This window comes from Limanda limanda, chromosome 7 (assembly GCF_963576545.1).
Source record: "Limanda limanda chromosome 7, fLimLim1.1, whole genome shotgun sequence".
Lineage (NCBI taxonomy): Eukaryota > Metazoa > Chordata > Actinopteri > Pleuronectiformes > Pleuronectidae > Limanda > Limanda limanda.
Genome location: NC_083642.1, coordinates 14,673,498 through 14,689,364, shown reverse-complemented (window position 1 = coordinate 14,689,364; position 15,867 = coordinate 14,673,498). Strand labels below are relative to the sequence as shown.

General features: G+C 42.3%; 2 protein-coding genes across 2 annotated transcripts; one reads left to right on the top strand and one right to left on the bottom strand.

The window, feature by feature from the left end:
• Window positions 1–369: 369 nt before the first annotated feature.
• Window positions 370–3,711, bottom strand: ribc1 (RIB43A domain with coiled-coils 1). The gene is made up of 7 exons (XM_061074867.1): window positions 3,513–3,711; window positions 3,188–3,405; window positions 2,973–3,087; window positions 2,552–2,670; window positions 1,692–1,928; window positions 856–1,022; window positions 370–451 (listed from the first exon to the last, which is right to left on the bottom strand). Exons 1-7 carry the CDS (start codon window positions 3,709–3,711, stop codon window positions 370–372), a joined length of 1,137 nt encoding a protein of 378 aa, XP_060930850.1.
• Window positions 3,712–5,160: 1,449 nt separating this feature from the next.
• On the top strand, window positions 5,161–15,046 carry smc1a (structural maintenance of chromosomes 1A). Its single transcript, XM_061074859.1, has 27 exons — window positions 5,161–5,261; window positions 5,414–5,541; window positions 6,060–6,248; window positions 6,630–6,742; window positions 7,129–7,332; window positions 7,644–7,882; window positions 7,982–8,240; window positions 8,546–8,686; window positions 8,772–8,854; window positions 8,950–9,049; window positions 9,397–9,504; window positions 9,608–9,793; window positions 10,021–10,200; window positions 10,334–10,480; window positions 10,705–10,842; window positions 10,927–11,043; window positions 11,137–11,243; window positions 11,356–11,497; window positions 11,764–11,909; window positions 12,024–12,177; window positions 12,265–12,372; window positions 12,588–12,744; window positions 12,846–13,000; window positions 13,099–13,250; window positions 13,370–13,439; window positions 13,562–13,672; window positions 14,218–15,046. The coding sequence occupies exons 2-27, from the start codon at window positions 5,433–5,435 to the stop codon at window positions 14,296–14,298; spliced, it is 3,696 nt and encodes a 1,231-aa protein (XP_060930842.1). The 5' UTR covers window positions 5,161–5,261; window positions 5,414–5,432; the 3' UTR covers window positions 14,299–15,046.
• Window positions 15,047–15,867: the final 821 nt, after the last annotated feature.

The window sequence follows — 15,867 nt, the reverse complement described above, 5'->3', positions numbered from 1 at the left end:
TGAAGTGTGGGGTGCACTGTTGGCATAATGGGAACTGGTGGGATCTATATGTACCATGGGTCGGCGTTTGAAGTTGGGTGGATTGTACCACATGTGGGGCCACGATAATTGTAACTGCATTATGAATCTACCACTGTAACTGGATATATGAGTGAAAATAAAGTACATGGAACAATCTGTACCAAAAACAAAGATTCCCTCTTTTGTCACCAGTGCAATGAAATCAATGAAAATGTGTCACTAAAAATTAAGCAGTAAATATTGAATAAGTAGGATGGATCCAATTCACTCTGAGTGGGAGCACAACAATCGATACGTTTTATTAGCACATTGTGACAGGAGGACGGGCCTGCTGAAGGTGTGAGGCGCTCAGCGGGAGCTGGTGTTGAATTGATAAAAGTAGTCCCTGGTGGGTTTGTTGGTGTACAGCTTCTTGTCCAGGTACTCCTGACTGGAAGTGAGAGAGACACACAGAAACACGCAGTGAGTAACTGCCTCTGAAAATCTGAATTTCACATTTTCAACTACACCTACAAAACGGCCAAAATGTCATATCACGATAAATGTCAAATTATTTCTCTCAGGATTAAAGTCAGATATTTGCTCCTGAGTAAAGGTTATGGTTTCAAACTCTTCCATATGAGCAGAAAATGAAAACATCTTTCAAATCTATACATGAATTATATATGTATTCCATATAAATTCAATCTTTTGTTGTATTCATATTGATGAAAATTATATTGCAATAATTATTGATATTGTTTCATTGCCCAGCCCTAGCTACACCCAGAATGTATTGGCTGACTAATGCTTGAATAGTGAGTGTAGAATGCAGTATGTGTGTGCAGTGCTCACTGTGCCTGCTGCTCCCTGGCCAGCTGCATGTTGTACTGATCCATCTGAATCCGTGTCTGTCTCTTCAGCTCTGCCGCTCTCGCCTCCTCCTCCTCTGCCTCTCTGGACTGCTTCAGGAGCAGAAGGTCCCACGCTGCGTCATGAATCTTCTCAGCGTCACGCTTTCTCTTAACATGGCAACAAAAGAAAGGTCTGAGTGTTGAGCCTGGGAGGAAATGCTGTGAAGGATATCAGGTTCAAAAACCATGTTACCACAATTTGTATGAATGAGTGTTTCCAAATTAGGGGTTCAAAATGTTTCTGAGGATAAAACACATTTTCTTCTGAAATGTTTTCCTCAGATTTTCCTAGGGCAGAGGAAATTATTTGACCATTATGGCACTTTTTTAAATCTGAGAATAATTAATACCCCTTTGGATCTAAGCCTTTGGACATAAGCAACCAGTAAAGAAATATCTAAAAGAAGAAAATTAAGGCGGATAACGAAATAAAGTGAAAAACATGAACAGTAGTGCAGATATATAATAAATACAGAACACATTGATAAATGTGAACACAATGTTAACCCTACGTTTTTTGTAATCACCAGAACCAAATGCAGACCCAATGGGACATTTTGAGTCAGTGTGTTAGAAAGCACTCGTTAATTAAAAGACTAAAAAAGGGAATAATATCATTTGTGTGGATGCTGTTCATAATGAGAATATCAGTTTGGAAGGACTTTTTCAGAAAGTTAGAACTAAAACGAGTTTGAAGGAGAGTAGAAGACATGACATGAACATGAACAAGTCGTTTGTGTATGGGAAGTGCATTGTTATTCCGCGTGGCCCCAGTACCTGTCTCTCACGGCACTGTGTCTCTCTCTCCTCCTGGATGGCACGGAGCTGCTCGGGGCTCATCCCCCTCCACCTGTCAGTCAGAACCTGGTGTGGCTTCCCTCCTCCCACCTTTCTCTCTGCTGCCTCGGCACACTCTGTCATCATGTCGGACGTCAGTGTGTGCCTCATCTCTGCAAGATTCTCCCTTTCTTCTCTCCTGTGTTGCTCCATCAGTTTCTCTGCCTGCTCCGCAGCCTGAGGAGAACAGGTCATGGTGAGGCCTCACCGGGGAACCAGGGCCAGTTGATTGGTTGTTCCCTTGACGACTGGGATACAAGCATCAGCTTCACTAAAACCTAACCACTAATATGTGGTTACATCTGGCACAGAGTCGAGAATCAGCCAAATGGTGAATGTCCTCCTGAGAGACCCAATCAGTCAGTTGCATTTGCTTCATGCATGTGAGTATTTATTAGAGAAACCACATAACTGTCAGAAAAACTACAACAACATCGGAGGACTCGTAATGATGCCTCCCAATGGGGGGTTCAATCAAGTGCATTCAGGCAAATGAGGGATGAGGGGAAAGCTGAATGGGGGCTTTTAAAAACAGAGAAGACCCACACATGCATCAAAGCAGTTTAACCATCCGTGTTGCTTTGTTCCAACGAATATGAATTGTCTTCCTGCAGCAAGAGTGTGCATCACTTAACATTCTCAATTAGCAAGTTTAATTTCAAAATCCCACTTGAGAACAATGCCACCGCTCAGAATCCCACTGGATTTAGCTTTGAGCGTTTTCAGCAGCAGGTGGTGGGTGTGTGTGAGTGTGTGTCAGTGTAAATGTCCATCAGTGTGTGCACATGCATGTAATGTACCAGAGCTCGGTTGTAGTCGTTGTATGCGATGCGGATGGCATTCTTGCACTCCTCCTCTAGTGCTGCCTGTTGAACCCCCCTCAGGTCCTGATGCACAAGTTCTCTGCTCACCAGCATCTCTGGGACACACACATGATTTTGGGAATCGAATAATGTGTCTCATTTTTCACACATGCATTAGCCATTACTCATTGCACAAAGCTCTTCAACGGCACACTCACACACCTACCGGCTCTATGGGATGAGCATCCATCAATGCCACCTGGCAACAAGGGCTGTGCGTAGGAGTGTGTGATTGTTTGTGCAGGAAAGCATGAAGCATGTGTGTGATCTACAGAGGCTATAGTGTAAAGCATGTACGCTCATCAGTGATTACAATGTGTTTGTGTGACTTCCTGAGTGTTTGCTTTTCTCTTTTTACCTCTGTGCTTGTTTCCCATGTGCCTTCTCGCATTGTCCTCCCTCTGGGCTTGTAGATCTCTTTCTGTCTCTTTCATTTGTTCTCTCCTCACTTGCTCCTCTCCGATAACCTCTCCCTGCACGAAACAAGGAACACACGGCTCCAGGAGTTATCTGATCATGTATTCAACCCTCTGATGCACACAGTGGGCCCCACCAGTCACAGAAAGCCTATACCTGAAACATTTGCATACTGGCAGGCCCCAGCTCACGCTCTGGAATGGGGACCCTGAATGCCCCCTGCAGGCCACACTTGAGATCTGCATCACTTGAGTCCTCCACCCGCTGCTGAGTGGCCCAGTACTGGACCAGGTCGGTGTGCAGAGCTGCTCGCTTCTCTCTGTCGTCAGTGTCCAGCTGCAGCAGTGCGACATCGTGATACTCTCTCAGCTTATCTGCAATATATTGATAATAAAAACAACTGTGACATCACCTCTCATTGGTGGAGAAAGTTGAATAACGTGTGTATGCTTCAGCTGATTTAAGTCTAACCATAGTTTACCAAAAGCTTTGTCTCTTTGTCTCTCTATATTTTGCTGTTGTTTTTTCTCCTGGACTTGTTGGTTCAGAACATCGGTGTCGAGACCCATCACACGCAGGTGTGTGTTGAAAATCCGGGCCTTTCGTGCTGACTCTGCAGACCTTCGCCTTTCCACTGCTTTCTCAGTGGACTGGTCTACAGGCAAATCCACGTTGTACATCTTGAAGGTTTCTAGTGAGCTTGAAGGGAGGAGATACATCATCACATCAACGTTTATTGCTACAGTTTTTGGATAAATACCCTTATCCTTAACTGAAGTAACACCATATACCAGAAGCAACACTAAATTGTGAAAAATGTTGCATTAAAAGTATCAGTCCTGAATTAAACAATAAAATTAACAAAATCATTGTCAGAAAAATATATTTAAAGTATGAAAAGCTGGTCAGGAAATCTTAAAGGTTCATTGTGTAGAATTGTGACATCTATTGGTGAAGTTGCATATTGCACCTGAATACCTCTCACCTCCCCTCTTCCAAACATAAAAGATAACCTGTGGCAGCCTTCTGTTGTCATTAAAACTCAAAAGGTGTTAAGTTTATCCAGCCTGCATCACTGTAAAAAACAACATGGCAGCCTCCATAGAGAGGACACGCTCCTGATGTTAATATAAAGTATTTAAATATAGAGCGCCCATTCTAGGGTAAAGAAAACAACAATTAGTACAATTTAGATGAAATACTCTAGTGAAAACATCACTAGCATTATTTTATATTCAATATCTGCCTGCAGATTCCTTACACCTGAATCTTACACACTACAAACAGTACAAGTACAATCACATCGTGATCGCTGAATTTAGCCTGAAAAGAGACATCATAAATTTGTTTTTTATTGAATTACAGCATACAGTGGAACTACTTGAGTATCTTAAAGGGGTAAGTATGGTGATGTACTTAATTACCCTCCAATATGTTATCCACCAACCTTGGACAGGCTTGATTGAGTGTATCTGAGCTGGAAGCAGGTTCTACAGTCCAGCAATACTTTCTCTATCGATGACTGAATATTGATTTAAAGTAGAAACTCACCTCTGACGTAAGAGTTGTGTGCAGATAATGTATCTGAGGAGCAGATCTCTGAGCTCAGGGCTGCTTCATGTCCTGTTGTGTTTGACTGCCCTTGGTAACCATGGTAACTCCTCAACACTATGTGCAGTGTTGGGAATAAAACAGATTATTAAATAAATTAAGAGGAGCTAATTATATAATTATACTGCTCTCTCTACATATTTATATAAATAAAGTTAGTATTATCAATATTATTATAATGAATTAGTATCACTGAGACGCAGACAGACTGATGGAGCTAAACACATGTGCATTATCTCTGGAGTTAAGATGATGTTTATTTACAGTGCTCTATAAATAAAGTTATTATTATGATAATGAAGTAGTGTCACTGAGACGCAGACAGCACATCAACACAAGTGCATTCTCTCTGGAGTTAAGAGGATGTCTAATGAATTCGTGTCCCTGAAAAGCTCCCACGTTATATCTGGGTCCGTGAACACAACACAGCGGGATTCCCAGCCACTCCGTCTACTCTCGCGAGAAGCCGCGAGATCTCGGGTCTGGCGCGCTCCAGGCTTTTCCTGTCCGGTTGTAAAATGGCGCCTTGTTGTCACATCTGCACCGCGGCTCTTTGACTCCGACTATGAGGCTGATTCGTGTATTAAACCAGACATGCGCTTCATGATGTGACTGACGCGTAGGTTGGACAGAGATTGAACCGCGATTCATTCATTTGCACGCGTGCTTCGTCGGTAACGTTGCGTGCTCTGCAGACGTTAGCTGTTAGCATTAGCAACATTTTATTGCTAACATCCACTGTTCATTTTATTTTTTTTAAATATAAAACAGCGGCACAGATCCATCGATCATGGGCTATTTAAAACTGATAGAGATCGAGAACTTCAAGTCGTACAAAGGAAGGCAGATCATTGGACCTTTTCACAAGTTCACCGCGATCATCGGACCCAATGGATCTGGTATGTTATGATCGCGGCTAACGCAGACAACCTGTTAGCATTGGCTAACGGTAAACACAACCCAGGGATAACCCTCTGGCTTTAGAGAGGCTCCCTCTACTACCACTGTTTATTCAAACATATCTAATGTTACCAGTTTGCACCCAAATGTTAACCCAGTACTTATTGTGTTAACTTATAATTCGAGTCTTTTGTATTTATTACAATGTATCATACAGAGGATCAAAGTTAACTTATGTCTTTGGTTACTTAAATATGATCAGATCCTACATTCTGGCAAAGATCCTGTGTGATAATTGAATCCACTGAAACATCACAGCACACTGGGCCTTATAAACTGATTGAATCAAGAAGTATTGGTTGAACTCTGACAAAATATGAATTACTGCATAGTGTAAAAGCCATGAGGATAAACTTAACTGCTGGTATATATACAGATAAACAGTTCCCTCAGTTTCTGTTTTACTTGTGTTTAGCTTGTTTCTCTAAACACTCTGAACTCCATTTGTCTGTCTCAGGAAAGTCCAACCTCATGGATGCCATCAGCTTCGTGCTGGCGGAGAAGACCAGTAACCTGCGTGTGAAGACTCTGAAGGATCTCATCCACGGAGCGCCAGTGGGGAAGCCGGCGGCCAACAGAGCCTTCGTCAGCATGGTCTACCAGGAGGATAACGGGGAGGAGCGCCACTTCACAAGGGCCATTATTGGTATGAAGGCGTATTGACGGTCATATTGGTGGCTTCATTCATGTGTATCGCTTAGAAATCAGACTCAAAACCTCCTTATGTCACTGATACCTTGACTTTCAAGGAAGGTATATGTGCTATGTCCTTGGCTGTGAACTTGCACAAGCATGAGTCTCAAATATTTTTTATATTTTAAGGTCACATTTTAAACACGAATCCACAATGGAAACCTAAATCGTCCAGTTCTATCTTCAAGTTGGACATCTCCTTACTATATGATGTGTTTTATTATCATTTAAAGTGTCTTTTTTTAAATGAAACATCCTTATAGCCTTCTAGCATGTTATTTTTTAATGAGCTTATGTTTCTCCTGTTTGATCTCCATCCTTTCGTGTGCCTCAGGTTCCTCCTCCGAATACCGCATCAACAGCAAGGTGGTGGGCCTGCCTGAATACAGCGAGGAGCTGGAAAAACTCGGCATCCTGATCAAAGCTAGGAACTTCCTGGTCTTTCAGGTGAGACTGAAACCCTAAAACTGCTTTCTAAATGAGAAAAAAAAAATGAATCGCTGTTATTTCATGAAGCTATTTGGAGAAGTTTACTGTCAAGACAGTTCAGTGCTTTTGTGGTTATATGTAATAAATGCTTTATTTGTATTGACAGTATAGATTCTATGACATCTAGCGAAGACCTGGTTCTAGATTTCTATATTGCCTGTAATCTTTATGGTGAAGACAACTAATATAGCCAGGCATGTGTCTTCAATGGATATCAATGCTTTAGATTTGCAGCAGAGGTCCATAGTATTATTTGTCAGGTTTAAAATTCATATCTGGCAGCTTGGTGTTGGCAGTTTTCCAATTGTAATCACAATTTGTTTCCTTCCTCGTCCTCCATCCAGGGAGCCGTGGAGTCCATTGCAATGAAGAATCCCAAGGAGCGCACAGCTCTGTTTGAGGAGATCTCCCGTTCCGGAGACCTGGCGCAGGAGTATGACCGCAGGAAGAAGGAGATGGTGAAGGCAGAAGAGGACACCCAGTTCAATTATCATCGCAAGAAAAACATTGCTGCAGAGCGCAAAGAAGCCAAGCAAGAGAAAGAGGAGGTTTGTTCTTTTTGGTGATTACAAGTACAGTGTCTGGTTCCAAAGTTACTCCCATACATTTTTGTTCTGCTTGGATTGTATATGAAGTACTTCATGCAACTTTTGCATCATGGTAACTTTCAACTTTATTGACATGTATCCAAAATTTAAATTGTAGAAAGGCCTAGTTTTTAGATAATGTACCACCACACAAAGTAAATTGAAACCTACTTTGGCAAGGACACTCACAATGACATTTTTTTTAAGCATATGAAACACATTAGCTTAACTTTATCCTATCATCTGTGTGTCTCCCACCATCAAACTTCCAGGCTGAGCGTTACCAGCGTCTGAAGGACGAAGTAGCCAGGGCCAGTGTTCAGCTGCAACTCTTCAAGCTGTACCACAATGAGACTGGGATCGAGAAGCTGAACAAAGAGCTGGCCCAGCGGAACAAGGAGATCGATAAGGACCGTAAAAAGATGGACCATGTGGAGGAGGAGCTGAAGGACAAGAAGAAGGAGCTGGGCCGGCTGATGAGGGAACAGCAGACCATTGAGAAAGAAATCAAGTAAGTTACTGACAGGACAGCCCTGTCATTTATGCTTAATGCTCAGATATAGATCTAGTTCCAGTCACAACTTTCCTGATCACGTGCCTCGCTCCACAGAGAGAAAGACTCTGAGCTGAACCAGAAGAGGCCGCAGTACATTAAGGCTAAAGAGAACACCTCCCACAAGATCAAGAAGCTTGAGGCCGCTCGTAAGTCATTGCAAAATGCCCAGAAGATGTACAAGAAACGCAAAGGAGACATGGACGAGCTGGATAAAGAGATGAAAGCGGTGGAGTTGACCAAGCAAGAGTTTGAGGAGAGAATGGAGGAGGAGGCGCAGAGCCAGGGCCAGGACCTCACCTTGGAGGAAAATCAGGTCTGATATGTTCTAATGTCGAATTTGAGTTTGAATAATTGATCTGCTCCAGGATTTTATTTGATTGAAACTGAAATGAATTGGATTCAACTGAAAAAAATCTACTATTATGCTTATTTCCTATATGACTGTGTAGTCTTTGAAATAAATTCAGCAGTTTGGCATTAAGACACATTTGAAAATTGGAGCAATTGCAATTTTCAGGATTTAGTGAGCGTGAAGTGTGTAATTTTTGTTACGGTGTCAACACTCAATGTTTTATATTGAATCTAATTAACACATCCCACTGTTCCTCTCTCCTCCAGGTCAAGCAGTACCACCGTCTGAAGGAGGAGGCCAGTAAACGTGCTGCCACGCTGGCACAGGAGCTGGAGAAGTTCAACCGTGACCAGAAGGCCGACCAGGACCGCCTTGACTTGGAGGAGAGGAAGAAAGTTGAGACAGAGGTAAATACAATAATGATGACCGTTTTTTCCTTTGCCAGAAAAAACTTGAATGCATCTAACCAGACTATGTGTCCTTTCCCTCCAGGCCAAAATCAAACAGAAGATCCGGGAAATTGAGGAAAACCAGAAACGTATTGAGAAATTAGATGACTATATCACCACTAGCAAGTACGCTGCTCTCATGGTTCAGTTTATTTATTTTATAAGTTTCTCCAAAATGGTCTTGCACTCACACACTCCTTTCCTGTTACCCCTCCCCTCAGGCAGTCATTAGATGAGCAGAAGCGCATGGAGGAGGAGCTGACTGAGGAGGTGGAGGGCGCCAAGAGGAGGATTGATGAGATCAACACGGAGCTAAATCAGGTACATAATACACACCCCGGACTTCAAATGCTTATAAAGGATACTGTGTTCACATTAAATGGTATAGGGGAAAGAATTGTTCAGGAACCAATACCACAATTACCATATTGGTACTGGTGTTGAAAACGTTTGAAAGATACCACCTCTAGAATCAATAGCGTTTCTTACTCTGAACATTTTCATAATTATTTAAAAACATGAGGTTGACATATACAATAAATGATTGCTGGATATGCCAGTAACCCATACCAGTGGGTCAGCATGCATAGTACCGGTACCAGTGCTCCTATTGTTACATTAAAAAAATTATCGAACTAACTCTAAATATTTTGCATTGTTTGCTGTAGGTAATGGAGCAGCTGGGAGATGCCAGAATCGACCGGCAGGAGAACAGTCGCCAGCAGCGCAAGGCTGAGATCATGGAGAGTATCAAACGCCTGTATCCCGGCTCTGTGGTGAGGCAACTGGCCGCTTCCTTTACCAGAGTGTTTCATTTTCTTATGCTTCCTTCTGGATCCAGTCAAATCATTGATCCAACTCTCCTCTTTCAATCCTCAGTATGGTCGTCTAATCGACCTGTGTCAGCCCACTCAGAAGAAGTATCAGATTGCTGTGACTAAAGTGTTGGGCAAGAACATGGACGCCATCATTGTTGACTCTGAGAAGACCGGCAGAGACTGTATTCAATACATCAAAGAGCAGAGAGGAGAGCCGGAGACCTTCCTGCCTCTCGACTACCTTGAGGTGAATACCGGAAAGAATTGTTAACAGCTCGGCTCAAGGCTTTTTAGGATTTCAGCACAATTTTACATATTTTATCAGCGTGAATCATGGAAATATTACATTTTCGTTTATTATTTAATGTCTGGGACAATTTTTTTCTGTTGAATAAGGCATTTTATCTTTTCGTGGTAAAACAAGGCAATTTGAATTAAAGAATGATTCATTGATAAACTTTTTTCTTTACAAAGGTGAAACCAACAGATGAGAAACTGCGAGAGTTGAGAGGAGCCAAGCTGGTGATTGATGTGATTCGCTACGAACCCCCCCACATCAAGAAAGCCCTGCAGTATGCATGTGGAAACGCTCTGGTCTGTGACAACGTGGAAGATGCAAGAAGGATTGCGTTTGGAGGGCCGTACAGACACAAGGTAATTTAGGTCACTAGCTCAGGTGTCATGACCACGAGAGGACTGCAAAGCTGTCGTTTCCTGCCTAATGTAGAATTAGATGTCACCCGTATCTTTCTTTCTAACCAATCTCTCCTTGTCTTCCCGTGTCCAGACAGTCGCCCTGGACGGTACTCTGTTCCAAAAGTCTGGAGTCATCTCTGGAGGAGCCAGCGACCTGAAGGCCAAGGCCAGGCGCTGGGATGAGAAAGCGGTGGACAAGCTCAAGGAAAAGAAAGAAAAACTCACAGAAGAGCTCAAGGTAATGTGGAATATGAACAGCGTGATCAGGGTGGTTGTGATTTTGGTCGTATTTGCTTGTTAGTTATTTAGCGTGAAATGTTATAATGCTGGAATACAGGCGACATCTCCTGTGTGATCACAAGATCTGGATAGTTGTTGATCCATAGTCACTCACTGCAGTTTGATGGATTTTCACTTGATTTTAGATATCAGCAATTTCCACTAAATGTGTTTCTTTTGTAGGAGCAAATGAAGGCCAAGAGGAAGGAGGCTGAGCTGCGTCAGGTTCAGTCTCAGGCCCACGGTCTGCAGATGAGACTCAAGTACTCCCAGAGTGACCTGGAACAGACAAAAACCCGCCACCTCTCCCTCAACATGCAGGTACAGCCTCGTCATTTCATTCTTCCTGAATGTTATTACTAAAGGGACTGTTGTATTAAAGCTTGTTTCATTTGCATCCTGCAGGAGAAGTCTAAGCTAGAGAGTGAGTTGGCAAACTTTGGCCCCCGTATCAACGACATCAAGAGAATCGTTCACTCCAGAGAGAAGGAGATCAATGAGTTACGGGACCGCATGAACCTGGTGAGACTGACAGGAAGCAGGGTCCTTTTAAGAATTTGGTTTGTGTGTATTTAACACTGCAGTCATAGCAACATGGGTGTTTTTGGTCTCCAGGTGGAGGATGAGGTGTTTGTGGATTTCTGCGAAGAGATCGGAGTGAGGAACATCCGAGAGTTTGAGGAGGAGAAAGTGAAGAGGCAGAATGAGATTGCAAAGAAGCGGTGAGTTTAGTCATTTAATTTTTCCAGTTCCCGTTTAGATAATTCATCGCTCTTCTCAGATTAAGTAGTCTAATTTCTGTTTGGTTTAACCCGATTATTTTTTTTCCCTCAGTCTTGAGTTTGAGACCCAGAAAACTCGTCTGGGGATCCAGGTCGACTACGAGAAGAACCAGCTGAAGGAGGACCAGGAGAAAGTGACGATGTGGGAGCAAACCGTCAAGAAGGATGAGGCTGAAATAGAGCGGCTTAAAAAGGTAAACACACAAAATCAAGGGTGAAAACTTCAAGGATTTGACCCAGTAGGATTCATACCATTTTATTTAGTGATTGAACATAGCGTTGTTTCACGAGATGGAAGTTAAACATGGTTCTTTTTCCTAAATGTGAACTGAACTCACCTTCAAAGATCCACAGGAAATCAGAACCCTTTAATTTGTGTCTATTTTTCTAAATCACTGCTTACTTCTCCTCTCAATTTGGACATCAAGTGGAATCTTACACGTGTCTTATCTTCCTGTAGGAGGAGCACAGACACATGAAGATCATTGATGAGACAATGGCCCAGCTACAGGACCTGAAGAACCAGCACCTCACCAAGAAATCTGAAGTCAACGATAAAAACCACGAGATGGAGGAGATCCGCAAAAAACTGGGTGGCGCCAACAAGTCAGTGGCTACACATATATCAACCTTAATATTTCTAATATTGTGAATATACATACATATATAATATGTTACTTTGGAGTCAGTGTGTTCTAAATGTGTTCTTGTATATTCCAGGGAGTTGACTCAGCTGCAGAAGGAGGTGACGGCCATTGAGACTAAACTGGAACAGAAGCGCAGTGACCGCCACAACCTGCTGCAAGCCTGCAAAATGCAGGACATCAGGTTGCCGCTTCGCTCTGGAACTATGGACGATATCAGCCAGGGAGAGGTAGATGCAGATACATTCATGCAGGCGCTTCCTTTGATGCCATTGGGATTGAAAAATGACTTAATTATAATTTTTTTGCTGATCCAGGGGAGCTCGCAAACAGAGGAGACCAGCAGCCAGAGGACGTCCAGTACTGTTCTGGCTAAAGAGGCTCTCATCGAAATTGACTACAGCGTCCTGACTGAAGACCTCAAGGTTACTAGTTTAACAACACCTCTGCTTTACATTAAGAAGGCCAGCTTGGTCTCTGCTCATTCTTTTTTTTAGATATCTGGATTTGTGTTATTTGGTGCTGTAGGTAGCAGTATTGATAATTCAAAAGGATTCTGCATACAGAAAAGTGATATTTCCAGCCAGTCCCAATTTTATGCTACACTCTTAAAACTTATTAAATCATGTTTGACCTACAGGATACGCTTGAAGGAGATGAGATCAAGGGAGAGACAAACGCACTGCAGCAGCGTCTGAACGAGCAGCAGAGCATCTTACAGAGGATCAGTGCACCCAACATGAAGGCCATGGAGAAGCTCGAGAGCGTCAGGGACAAGTTCCAGGAGACCAGTGATGGTGAGATGGCCGTGGTTAAACGAGTTTAGAGAAAGGAAGTGGTGACGATTCAGAGAGAAGTTCTTAATGTTATCATCCATGTGTGTTTCCGTCCGTCTCAGAGTTTGAAGCTGCTCGTAAGAGAGCCAAGAAAGCCAAGCAAGCCTTTGAGCAGATTAAAAAGGAAAGGTACGACAGATTCAATCAATGCTTTGAGTCCGTGGCCACCAACATCGATGAGATCTACAAATCCCTCTCACGCAACAGCAGTGCCCAGGTAAGTCCCAGGATAACATAAATCTGCCACTGTATAACCTCCTATCTGCATTCATTTAATAGCAAACATTTAACCGTGAGTGTGTTTCTCCTCCATAGGCTTTCCTGGGCCCAGAGAACCCAGAGGAGCCGTACCTGGATGGCATCAACTATAACTGCGTGGCTCCAGGGAAGAGGTTCAGACCTATGGACAACCTGTCTGGAGGAGAGAAGACAGTAGCTGCCCTCGCTCTGCTCTTTGCCATTCACAGGTGAGACAGTGGAGGAGAGGGAGATGCCGTCTGAATACATGATTGTGTTGCTTGGAAGTTGACAAAGATTTCTGCCTGGCTAGAATATTGTTAACATCATCTCTCCTGCTCGCCTGTAGCTACAAACCCGCTCCCTTCTTTGTCCTGGATGAGATCGACGCTGCTCTGGACAACACTAACATCGGCAAGGTCTGTTTCAGGAGTTCAGTTTTTACTTTATCAATGTTGTGTATGATGTTAACTCGGAGGGTTGTTGTTATTGACAATGATTATCACATGAACTAAAACTCATGACCTCCTGTGAATTGAAGGTGGCCAATTACATCAAGGACCAGTCCGTGCTGAACTTTCAGGCCATCGTCATTTCGCTCAAGGAGGAATTCTACACCAAGGCCGACTCGCTCATCGGTGTTTATCCAGAGGTGTGTTTCTCAATATTCTCTCTATATACAAAATACTGAAGATGGAGCCATACAACTTTAACAGTCTGATAAAAAGTCTTAAAGTTAATTTAGAAAGCTCTTGAATCTTACTTTTTTGAAAGCTATAAAGGTTGATAAAAAAGTGAAAATTAAGGCCCTTAAAAACAATTTAAATCTTATTTTTTACAGTAATTCTTCTACCTATGTGCCAGTATGAAATTGCAGTCCATGATGAAGTAAAGCAAATTGAATGTCAAATTCCCTAAAAAGCACCGTTTCATTTCTTTTTCCACTTTTTTTGCCATTTCATTGACCAGATAATAATGAAATTAATAGAGATCATTTGGTGCGGCCCTGATCATGACCTATATTTGGTACATCTGGTTTCATATTTTGCGTCATTAAGGCATATGCCTGATCCAATCAGAATCAGGCCGATCGTAATAATAAAGAATTGTGTTTTTTAATAAATGCAAATTAGAAAAACATTCTGAATTTTAGCTTGAATTTCAAAGTATTAACATATTTTCCTTCTCTACCCGCAGCAAGGAGATTGCGTCATCAGCAAAGTCCTCACCTTTGACCTCTCTCAGTATCCTGACGCCAACCCGAATCCCAATGAATAGGCCGAGGCACTTCCAACACTGGTATTTAGTGAGATGGACGCTCATGTACTCTATAGACACAGATCACGTATCCATTAGGTCCCACATGCTATTCCTATTGTTTTTTTTAATGTGTATGTATTTTCTGGATTTGTTAGATTAGTGTATTCTTGTTTTTTAGTTGTGGGGAGGTTGTTCTATAAGCTGCAACAACCAGGATGTATGTACATTTCTACAAATCAGCCCTTTCTCAATTTGGCCAAACATGAGTCGTTATGATAACGATTCATGATATCAAAGCTTTTTAACAAACAAGTTTTTATCCTGAGCAAAACTGTGTTGAAATGACCTGAAACAAGTTTTAGTTCTCATAACTTTTATACTGCCCTCTTTTCAATGGTGTGGTTTAAAGCCTGTCTTCTGTCGTGTGAACTAAAAGATGTATTTTCATTTTTCGTATGTGACCTTTTTAAAAGCTTAATCAGGAGACTGATGCTACAGATTGAATACAGTACAGATACATTCCCATGTGTTAGCTGCAACTGGCAAGGCTATAATGACATCTCTGGGCTTTGTCAAAACCATTATCATGAAACTCAAAGAAAATGTGCAGCGGTCTCTGTATGTTCCCAGAGTGATTCAGAGTCAGCTTTAAGCAAATGGAAAAATGTATGTAAGTGAGAATATTCTGTCCGGGCTGTTTTGTTGTTGTTTTTTTTCTTCTTTTGATCGCTTTGCTTTCAATAAATAAAATATCTGAATTATTTAAGCTCCTTGTATTTTGTTTTCTGATCTCAGATGCTGCTGCTGAACGTTTAGTGCCACGGCCTTAGGGACATGTCTTCTCTTTACATGAACCTATTTGAACCCACAATACAGCATGCATCTTGCTGCATTAGTTTCCATTCCCTAAGCAGGGAGCAGCACTCTTTGCTTTGCTCTGCAAGGCTATTTATAGAGCCTCTCAATTTTCACCCCTTAACTTCTGCAGGGGGCAGCGTCTGAGGCACCATCTTCTCATCAAACCTCCGCCTGCGCTCACCATCTCATCTCGGAGTCGGTCTGATTGTTTACAGGAGCAAACTCACCTGTTATGTTGGATATTTTCATTCTTTAAATCCCAGCAGGCGTTGTCAGACTTTTGGTTTGTTTGCAGAAAATAAATAATTAACACAAATACATTTTTAGATGATTTATTTCTTCTTTTTTTTTTTCCATGTTGGAAACACTAGTGTGACATCAACCATAGAGGCACAGATCCAGAAGTGAAGGACAGTTGAGGTCAGACATTGGAGCTGTAACGTCGACTCAAACTGTGAGTATCTCTGATACAACGAAACATGTTGTGTACGACAGCGATACAGGCTGTTCAGACGATAATGTAAACAAGAAAAAGGCTCTGAGAGGCCGCTCCTGTTTGCATTAAGGCACAAAACATGTAACAAGTGCAACAAATTATGCCCAATGCAATTTTGAAATGAATTAACAAGCGTCCATGAGCTTTCAAGCTTATTCCACCATACTCCAGGTATGCTGACGATACATTCTCTGAACAGGTCAAACTAACTGCCCCCAACCCACAGGTACGAC